The 11,754-nt window shown below is 32.8% G+C and overlaps 1 protein-coding gene across 1 annotated transcript; it reads right to left on the reverse strand.

Moving 5' to 3' along the window:
• Positions 1-480: 480 nt before the first annotated feature.
• LOC7497994 (probable protein phosphatase 2C 35) lies at positions 481-4,890 on the reverse strand. Its single transcript, XM_002314395.4, has 4 exons — positions 3,150-4,890; positions 1,820-1,951; positions 1,187-1,390; positions 481-936 (listed from the first exon to the last, which is right to left on the reverse strand). The coding sequence occupies exons 1-4, from the start codon at positions 4,068-4,070 to the stop codon at positions 925-927; spliced, it is 1,269 nt and encodes a 422-aa protein (XP_002314431.2). The 5' UTR covers positions 4,071-4,890; the 3' UTR covers positions 481-924.
• Between the last annotated feature and the right edge of the window lie 6,864 nt (positions 4,891-11,754).

Consider the following 11,754-nt stretch of genomic DNA (forward strand, 5'->3'; position numbering starts at 1 on the left):
CTGCCACTGTTGTTCCTGGATTGCCAGGGACCATCAGATGGCAAAAGTTACCTTTCATTTTTTTCCCCTACATTATTGTGATTTGTGAGCTCAACCGATAAAGTGGGCATGCACAATTAAGAACAAGTTGCCATCAAGTGATTTGTTGCCACTCACTACCTCAAGCTCGAGCAATGGCATGCCAACATCAATCCATGCTTTCTCCAAAAGGTGAGGGCGTGTGGACCACTATGGGCTTCAAACCCTTGTCACACTTACTGAAGAAACAATAACACAAGCACGAGGTCAAACCCTACGAAAACAACCCCTTACCTCGGAACATTAATGGACCAGACAGCTAATCCAATGTCATTGCAGGAACTTCGACACAGTGACAACATTAAATCATTCAAATAAATGAACGATGTCTGTTGAGAACAAGATTTCACTGGATGTGTTTATTGTATGTCAGCATGAACCATACGAATCAAACACAGTAGATGCAATAACGATAAAGACATCATGGAGCAAATGCATTATACAATTTACTTCATTATCTTTACAAGTCTACTGTTCACAGAGATATCAGGAAGGTGTGGGATTACAATTGACATCCAGAAATCAAAATTGCAGGAGGTTGAGGCGTTGAGTTTACAACTGACATCCAGAAATCAAGCCAGAAACCTAATGAAATTTTTTCTTTCTTGAGACGAGTCATTATGGAATTCATGATTATCAGTTCTGAACATCCCGGAATCTTGGATTTCCAACTCCCTTTAAGCTTGGATTACCAGGGGCAAAGCTACAACAAAGTGGAGAGCATTTTTTACCTCGCAAAGTCGTGTGTAATTAGCAACAGTGTTTTAGTAACATTAGCAATAGCTTGCAGCCTGGAGATCCTTGAGCATGCAGAAAAAGTTGCTTCAATTTTGGCAGAAGGCGCCACTAACCCCCATCCTACACAAGCCAAAAGAAAGATCATTGAGACTTCAAGGGAATAGATTCTTTAAAACCAAATTTGAGGCAACTTTGAGGAAACATGCACTGCATCGAATGTATGAAACAAGTAAAACTACATAAAAATGAAAATGAATGTGAAGCAGCTTTTTGGAAGCAATTTGATTGGATTATTATAGTACACAAAGAAACATCACCAAGTCAATAATATAGATACGACTCAATTGCATAAGACGATCAGGAGACCCACCAATTCCCAGGGCTGAGATGGAGATGGAACAACAATAGCCGGGCTTCGATTCATGGAAAGTTGCAGATCTGTGAATTCACTTCTTATTGAACGGTATATTTCGGATCCAGAGGCAGCAGAGCTGTCAGAAGATCCTCTTCCTGTCCTTGAACTTGTGGGATTCCTATTACCTCCAGTGGTTCCATCTGTGTCACCAGCACCTGACTGTATCGATAAGAATAGAGATCAGGAAATCATCAGCCAGTGACAGGTGCCTCAGAAAAATAATTCAACAACCGCAACTTTGAGATCTATGAGTGGCCCAGATATAGCATTACCAAGATTCCAAGGCTTATGTGTTTAAATTTACCCAAAGACAAGCAAAGCACCACTTATTAAATCTTAACCCAAACACATCAACAGTACACCCCAAACACAACCAGTTGCATTTTCAGGTGGTACAGAGCTTATTCTTCAAAACTGAATGTTTCCAATATAAAGACAATCTCTCTTGAGTACAAAATACCAACACTAACACTAATAGAGATTCATATAAAATGAAAACATGAGATTCGACCTAGAGCATTGGAAAAAGATGTATAAATTGAAAACTGCAAAGCCAGAGGATGATTTTTTTTTTCTAATCACACTCACATTAGATAAGCCCTTGATGTGAACAATAATGATCGTAATATCATCTGTCCTGTTTTCATGTTCCAACCATATTTTGTATGACTCCCCAGCAATGGCTGCACAAGCATCTCGGGAATCTGTGTATCTTGTCACCTATCAATAGAAAGACTGTAAAATTACTAAGGACAGGAACAACAGAAATGAGAGGAAGGAAAAACAGAGATAAAAATGTCTAAAAACAAATTGACTAGAATTCCCTCATGGAAGAAAGTGATGATCTTCAAAACTCCGATGGAATCCCATATATTCTGCCTCTTTTTTCAATGGTATGAATTGATTTTTGACATGATTTCAGTGGACATCAAATTGATGCCAAAAGATTATAGTGAATCAACATACAGGCATATACTACCCCCAGTGGCTTATAGCAAGTGGCATGCTATTTTTTTGCTTTCACAACAAAGAACATCACATTAAGTCCAGTTACTTGCAATAGAATTACAATTAATTAAATTTTGGTTGCTTGTTTTAAAAATTCTCAAACTTAGCAAGAGCTATGTTTTTACCTTATCAAGAAATCATTTCTTCGTTGCTGAGTTTAATTTCAATGAAAGAAAAAAATAAAAACGATTACAGCTCATTTTTTAGAAGATTACACATTTTAGTAGAACATGCAGTTAACATCCACATGCTTCTTTATCATTTCAAGAAGTTATTAAATAAATACAGTAATTGTCAGCTCCGATCAAGTGTCTGACCATGTCTCAATATAACTGCTCTGCAATTTCTAGTGGAAAAGAACATTCTAGTACATTAAATTTACCCACAAGCAACTTAGAAATGTTACTAATAATTCATCTATAGCAACACATGATGGCATGGTTTGATGAACTAGGCCAATCGACCCTTATTTGGCACTGCAGTGAGGGGCAATGCCAAACACATGTCTATCAACAGTTCTGAGAAAAAACTTGTGAAGAAAAGCTATTTTCATGACTATGTATTTCAATGAATTTTGATGAAAAAAAAAAAAGGCAGATTCGTTTAGTCTATTTTGATTAATTTCTTTGATACGAAGGCACTCTTTCCTAAATCAAATCAGAAAGTCTGGCTGCAAATCAAACTTGATAGTTAATATTGACATAAATATATGTACAACTTCGTTTACATTCCACTTCTTCTTTCCATGCAATTATGAACTTTCATGAAAAAAAACCTATCGCTATTACCAGACAACCTAAAGCAGCGAGCAATCAGAGGCCTAACTATATAAAGGCAATCAAAAAGTAACCACTAAATCATAAATGCAACACATGGAAAAGAGAAATACAAAGGGGTCATAATGCCATACCATATCTACAACAGTTTGGCTGGAGAGGAACTCGAAAACTCCATCACTTGCAACAACAAAAAACAAATGATTAGGAGTAAGGCGAACCATAGACACCTCTGGAACAGAAATAACACCAATTTTCTCAGCTGTACTATCCCCTACACTCCTTGTAAATGCTGTTCCTGGATACATCCCGTTTTGCACCCACAATCTTGGAGGATCACCCCCTTGACTTTCCTCATCACCCCACGCCTGTATATCTGGATCCTTAAGTCCTTCCACTTGATCAACACTCAGTACCCTAGCACCACAAAGCTTAACTCTTTCATACTCGTCTTTCCTAAACGGTGTTTGATCACTAGACAAATTCTCTGCTACAATCCTATTCCCATTCTTAACAGCAATCACTGCTCTCGAATCACCCACATTAGCAACATAAATTGCATCTCCAATAACAAGAACTGTTATTGCTGTTGTACCACTCATTGAATCATCAATCTCACTACTATGTAACTCATAGTTTGTCATTAAGAATGCTGAATTATAAGCTTTAACAGGGTCATCCAACAACGTGGGATCATTTGCTAATATCTCAGCTAACCTATCCTTAACAAACCTGGAACATTCAGTACCAAAATGACCATGCCCATCAAACACACCAAAGAAATGTACATTTGGGTTACCTTGAATTTGGGTTCTAATGCAAAAACTATCCTGGTTTTCCTTATCTGGCGAGTCAGGATAGTAACCTCTCTGTGTTAAGACAGAGTACTGCAATTCATAGTTTTGTGAAGGGACAGGAACAATCTCTAGTGATCTTTGTGTAAGTATATGCTTGTTGGTAGCATTCCTACATGAACCCATTTCACCGTATCCCCCTGAATCACTATCTGTTGACGATGGGTACCTGCTACAACACTTGCCATTAACACAACCCATGTTTCATACGAGCAAACAAAGAGATAAAAAGAGCAAATTTTGAACCGCACGCTTAATATTTGCAAGAGGTCCAAAGAGAAAAAATTAATACGGGCCTACAAATTGCATCCCCGCAAATTATGGTGGAAATATTGAAATGGGTATCTTATGAATTCAACAATGAAGCAGTGGAACGAGTAATTTTGTGGGGAAGCCATGTTCTGGACGAAGGAAATTGAGAAACAAACCCTAAATGGCAAAAGCAAACGAAATGTCTCCAAAACCTCTCGATGTTTAAAGAGGAAATTAGGCTCTCAAAATGACGATTAATGATTCCAATCTGCGTTATACCCAAGAAAACGTTTTACAAAAGAATTAGAATAAACCTCCAAAGAAAGGAATTTTTAGTTGAGAGAAGAAGCAAAAGAAATACTAAAGCAGCCTAAGCCCTAAGCAGAAGCAAAAGTTGAGAACCTTTTCTAGTCTACCTATGATCATACGGTGACGGTGGGGGGTTCAAGAGAAGGAGAAATGTAGCTGTTTTGGGGCACGAGATCGCTACTCAAGAAGATGATAGAACCAAGGCATAGTAATGTTAAAGACAGTAGAAAATATAAAGGAAAATATAAAGGAAAATACTTGAAATAGAGAGAGAGAAGAAAGAGGACAACGAAAACGAAGGGTTCGATGATGACGCAACTGAGAGAGAGAGGGAGAGAGGTTGTGTGCATGGATGGGTTTTCTTTTCTTCTATGCACAGACAAAAGTTCATCTTCCAAGAAAACAACTCTCTACACAGACAGTAAAGAGAGAAAAACAAAGGCCACTTCTTTTTAGAACATCAAAAAAAATTGTTTTCTTTAAATGAAGCCCTAATCGATGTTTTGGATTATCGAGATTGAGACATTATTTGTTTTTGCTGTAGTTTTTAAAAGTATATTTAATTTAAAAAATATTAATTTAAAAATTTTAATATTTTTTTATAATTTTAATATACTAATATTAAAAATAAAAAAAATTATTTAAAATCTTTTTAAATAAAATCTTTTTTTTTATAAATACCATGTATCGCTGAACACATAGTTTCATTTGTTTTTGTGTTTGGAATTGTATTTAGATCTGTTTTAAAAGTATATTTGACTTGAAAAAAATATTAAATTATTTTTTTTTATAATTTTGATGTGCTGTTGTCAAAATAAAAAATTCTGAATTTCTTTATATATTTTTAAGCAAATTTTTTTTTAAAATAACTTACATCACAATACCAAATATATACTATTTTTTTTAGTTTAACGTGAGTGTTCGGGCCAGCTTGCGCGCACCTCAACTAATCTCACGGGCCCTGAAGTTAACGACCATGTAAGCCTCCAGTGCCAAATATATACTATTTGATTGATAATGTGGTGTGAGGTTATTTTAAAAAATACTTTTCAATTAAAAATACATTACAATTATGTTTTTTAAATTTTTTTTAGGAAAATTGTACTCCATTTTACACTTTCCTCTGTCATTTCATAAATTATAAAAAAAATATCCTGAACTTTGTGTGTGTATCACACTTTAAATGGTAAAAAAAAAGTTAATATAAAATCTTTATTATTTACAAGTTTACCATTTTTTTAAAAAAAGATTAAAGAACTCTTAGTGCAAAAAAGTTTCCATTATTTAAAGGTTTGATACTAATTGCCGTTAAAACTTCTTCTTCTTCTTCTTTTTATGAAAAAGTAATTGTTAATGCCCAGCCCTAACCCAATTAAAAGGCACCCTTTCTTCTCATCAAAATACATATTTTAGCTCATTAAAACTTGCAAATTTCTTCATATAAAAACACACAAATATTCTAATTAAAACAACACATCTTCTTCTCATCAACCATTTATTCTCATCATAAAAAAATCTCTATAAATTCATAAATTCACAACATGAATTCATGTACATTAATTACTAATGGCATACAAAGTTGTAACAGCTATGATGGATTGAAGTTCAAGAATTAAAATTGCATGAAATATAGAGAAAATAACGGTTGGGATTTTAAAGTTCAGCTAGTAAAAACAAGCTATTCTACATATGTGATAACATGTTGTGTGACAACAGCTTCATTGACAAGTGCAAACTTATAAATGAAATTGAATTAACTATGAAAAGGTCTATATGTGTTAATGATATTAAGCTTATACTAAATAACGTAAAGAGAATGAAAGATAAGTCACGTGGAGTTTGGGTCAAGAATTATAATGTGGAGGTTAGTATTACAAGTATGAAGTTGATGAAGGCTAGCATTACAAATATAAAGTTGATGGTGGTAGCTAATTTAGTATGTGCAATGCTAATGTCTATATCTATTATAATGTTTATATCAAATAAATGATATTAATGTATGGAATAAATTTAGATATAAATATTGCATTAGCATTAAAAAAAAAAACATTAACACCAAGGAAACATTAACATTAACAACAAGGCAACATTAATAGTAAAAAATCAACAATACAATATGTTTTAAAAGTTGTATACATCAAGACAACATTAATATTAATACATCAATAATAAAATATGTTTTAAAAGCTGCATATATCAAGGCAACATTAACATCTTAAATGTTTATATACCATATCATAAACACATATAACATTTTAAAGATCTTCATATTCTTCACTCAATGCAGCTTCTTTGTGTTTAATGTTGAGAAAATGTAAATTAAGTAAGTGTGCAATTTAAAAGAAAAAGATTGATTGTTTAAATGTAAATTTCTAAATTAATATATATATATATATATATATATATATATATATATATATATACACTAGCATTATTTCTACTAGCTCTACCAATATTGTTTAATTCTTTGGATCCCCTTGTAGCACTAATAGATCCCTTATAGCACCCATGATTTCTCTCACAACAACTATTGATACCTTAAATCTCCTAACAACACCCCTTAATCATCTCACACTTTTGGATACTCAATCACCACTGTCACCACTAAGTTGGGCAACATTGTCTCTTTGGCATGTCTTGGAATTATAGTCATATTGTTTGATGTTGTTACAATATAGTGTGGCAACCCTTTTTTTTTTTTTACATTACCAGGTTCTTCTTCTCTTTCTTTTACTTTTTCTTGGTCAACTCACACTGCTTTTCAGGTTTGGGGGTGGTACAATTACATCTCTAGGATCCAATACAACCTCTGGTAATGGATGAGAAACCTCGAAGTATGTCTTCCTAAATGTTCCCACACGTATGGCAAAAATCTTCAATTTCAATTTTTTTTTATGCTTCATTCAAGGTACCATATGTTTACATGATATTCTAGTTGTTATACGTGTATGACATTGCAACAATCATCTTTCTGGAGTGAATTTGGGTGTGGAAAGAACAACAAATTCTTGTCATTTTATGGTTTAAAGGTTTGGAGTCGCTATATAGTGTTTTTGGTTACTAGGAGTCCTAACTGGTCTATAGAGTCTGTATAAGGGAACTAGTTGTGTATATGAAAGAAAATATCACCCCTGACACACCCTATCTAAGGTAAGCTGCATTGTTAATTATCTGATTATTATTAAGGCTTTGTTGTGTTTTTCTAACAATTGATTTGTCTATTGGTTAAAGCAAACATGTCTCAATAAAGTGGACCATGACTTTATGGCTCAAACCTATCCATTTTAAAGCTAAAATATATTTTATTATATTTTATATTTTTGTTTCCTTTAATTATAGAAATACATCTTATATATAAGTTTATAATTCTTAAATATTAAAAGTTAAAAAAATGAGAGAGAAGAGATGGTGGTTATTTTATTTAATATAAGCTTAATTTGCTTTTTTTAATATTGAAAATATATCTTCTTTCATAAATGCATTTTTTCTTTGACAAATTTTAGCTTTTCCAATCACGATCTTAAATCTTAAAGGCTCAACCTAGTCACATGGTCTGGGCTTCCCAAATACAACCCATGTTCATAATATAATTTGCAAAGATGAAATGGTGGTTTTTGGTTTTCGGTTGCATCAAATTATAGGAACATAGAGCTAAACCATGTAAAATTAAAGCTAAAGACTCATTCAAAAGAAACAATATGCAAAATATTCCAAGAATCAAACCCAATAACATCAAGCATAAACCCAGGTCTTCAAAAGAATTAAGGATCGATTGATCCAAACCAGACCTCAAATGAATTAATAGGGAAAAGAGAACACTTATATATATGCATAGGCTTCGATTAAAACACACAAGCCAAGCCAATAATTTTATTTTGCTAGAAATCAAAATGAAATCCTTTGAACACCAAATCTATATATCCAAAAAATGCCTTAAACCTAAAATAATGGCCAAAACCCCAGAAAACATAGCTTAAACTTAGCAACCTTAGCTCAAGCACACTTAGATTGACTTCCTTGAACTATTAAAGCCTCAAGAAAACAAACAGAAAAAATAAAAATAAAAATACAATGCAACAGTTAAACCAATAACTACTATAAAACTTCAAAATAGATTTCTTCAACACATTACACTTTTACATTGATTCTAACACCCATTTTCATTCAAAATTATCATGAATATGACTTGAATAAACATAAAATTCAACCCGTAACAACCAATGGTCACAATATTGATAAATCATGCTTACCAACACATATACTTTCAATCGAACAAAGTTCTAAAGAGTAACCTAACCATTGAAACTGATTTTGTTGTCATTTAAATAGACTATTAACCTCACATTAACAGTCTACCATAACATATATTCATCAAACACATGCATATTACTTCAAAACATGCATATTACTTCAAAACATGATTAAACATATTAAAACACATACATTATTCATCAAACCAATAATTAATTATGGTGGATGAACATTAAACATTCAAGCAAAGATTTAAAAGGAAGGGGTGTATCCATTGAGCTATACCATCTCATTAAGGGTAAATGATATACCTTTCAATCAAAATATAACTTTCTTTTCTGGATGTTCTTGCTCATTTTCTTTTTATTTCCGGCTTTTCTTTTCAACCTTTGTTCCTATGCTTTTATTTTTCCCCTTATTTTCTCTCTCTTTTTTTCTCACTTTTGTTTACTATTTTTCTTTCTTTCTTTTCTGGATATTTTCTTTCTTTCGATCCCCCATTCTCTCTTTATGGAAAGACACTCCTTTTATAAGCTGAAGTAAAACTAGAATTAAAGTTATAAAACCACCCATAATTTCTATGGTGGTTTTCCAAAAATAGGTTGTCATGAAATATTATGTAACATCGCATAATTTCCACACGTAAAATAGCTTTCTTGATCCTTGAAATCAGAAAATCAAGGTATTTTTTTTTAAAAAATACAAGATTATTACAATTTATTTCTTACACTTTGATCTTCCTTCATTAAGCTAGAGTATAAGGAATAAAAAAAACTTGCAAACACAATGTTCAAATTAATTTCTTACCTTCCGGTTCTTAGGGAGTCAATATATAATATTCAAAATTAATTATAATTTGATAATAAAAACTTTGTTTATGCATCATTTCCTTATCAACATATACATATGTCACACTCATCAACATAATCATTCTCAATTTTTCTATTTGCATCCAATCCATTATTCGAACCTTTCGCGCTAGATTTATATATAGATATATTTCTATACACCTGTCATGTCATCCAATAAAAAAATTGTTTTCCACCTATATGTCATAACCGAATTTGGACCTAAATAATTTTTTTAAAAAATACATTTTTTTATTTTAAAATCTAAAAAAATTAAAAATCCAAAAATATTTTCAGGACACGAGGAGATAAATCTCTGAGCTGCAAAAGACCAAAATAATAAAAGAACAACCAAATTAGGGTATATTGACAAGATGGGCTGACGAAAGACTTGATTTGAAACAAGTGTAAGGTTGAAATCCGACTTGATCAAAATTGAAAGAATTAATTAAATTCAAGAACTTATCTAAACTTTAATGGGTTTTAAAGAGTTAGTCAAGGACTCAATTGAAGGAAAATCAAGTTTGGAGGCCTAATTTATATCAATATGCAAAAATTAGAAGATTAGGGACATAATTGAAACTTTAAAATGCCAAATTGGTGCAATCAATGGTTCAATTCCAAGAAAATCAAAGTTTAAGGCTTAATTGAGGATTAAATTGAACAAATTAAAAACCAAGAGCTACTTTGAAAAGGGCACCAAACTTGAAAGATTTCAATTAATTTTCGGCAAGAGCCTAATTATATAAAATTAATCAGTTTTGTCTCAATTAAGGATGTTTGAGCTTAAATGGAAACATTAAGGACCAAATTGAAGTTTACAAAATTCCAATTAGAAAACCTTAATTTCTAGGGTTTAAGCTGAATGACATGTCACTCAATGTTAATGAAGGGAAAGAGTAACACGATGTTTGGTCCCTGCATGTTATCTTCTTTAGCCAAAATGGCTAATTGAGTTGTCATATTTAGGCGAATGAACGTGACATCTCAGACCACTTCTGGGGCTCTAATCACCACCTTTTGAAAGAGAAGATTCCTTTTTACAAGGTTGTGCCATCCATTTTCAATGTTTATGCCCCACTTGCCATATAGAAGCCCTCAACTTTTTGTCCTAAGACAGCCTTGTCTGGTTTAGTAAAATTTGGCAGTGTTACTCCTAACTCTGGATCGATGGTGCCAAAGTTACAGGCCACCAAATCAAGGATGGTTTGATCCTAATTTAAGAATGACATCCCCTCTATAAGATCTATTGTTGGGTTGGCTTCATTAACCTCCCATTTTCCATGGTTAATTTATGAAAGGTGCATCCCTAGTCAGCCATTTTCAGCTAAATTCCAGTTATGAAGTTCCTAATTTTTTTTCTAAAAGTTCCAAGAGTTTGTTAGACATCTAGGGAGAGGGAATATATAAGAACAAGAGAGAAGAATCGTCTCCTAGTAGATTAGAGGTAAAAATAGGAAATAATCCTTTATGATCTAGTTTTGGAAAAACACCTTCAAACTCACAAATGATTTCACAACTACCTACCCTTTTGAGGCTATAAAAGAAAAATAAATCTTAAAGAAAAAAGAGAGAGAAAAAGACATTGCCCTTCAACCACCTATCTTCACCATTGTTACTAGCCCTCTACCCACTCTTAGATACACACCCACACTGCCTTTCACTAGTAAGTTGAACTTCCATCTTTGTACCCCTCTCTAAGCACCTGCATCAATCCTTTATTCAATTCCTTTGTCACCACAACAACAATAACAATAGTCATGTCAGCAACATTTCAACGGTGCCATCATCTTCCTTCCCCTCTACTAATTGATAGTTGCCATCATAACTCAAGAAAAGATACCAAGAAAGCAACATCATTAAATAAGGTAAACATTTAACTTTGAGGGGGTATAACTCAATGAACACACCCCTTCCTTTCCATTATGTTGTTGTTGTTGTTGTTATTTTATGCATTGAGTGTTTAAGAATTCCCTTAAAGCCATTATTTAGTTTAAATGCAAATGTGGAAAGTCTTCTCGGGTTTGTACCCAAAGAAAGTCCTAAGTATCAGATCGATAATGTGTCCCATTTAAGTATATTGCATTTGCTATACTAGCTGTATAATTATTATTAAGGTTAATAGCCACTAAAGAGCTTTTATAGAAATTAACCTTCAAGTATGATGCCAATTCAAACCATCTCAAAGACCTTTTCACATGAATTAATGAGTTGTACTCATTTTG

The sequence above is a fragment of the Populus trichocarpa genome, chromosome 10 (genome assembly GCF_000002775.5).
Source record: "Populus trichocarpa isolate Nisqually-1 chromosome 10, P.trichocarpa_v4.1, whole genome shotgun sequence".
Taxonomy (NCBI): Eukaryota; Viridiplantae; Streptophyta; class Magnoliopsida; order Malpighiales; family Salicaceae; genus Populus; species Populus trichocarpa.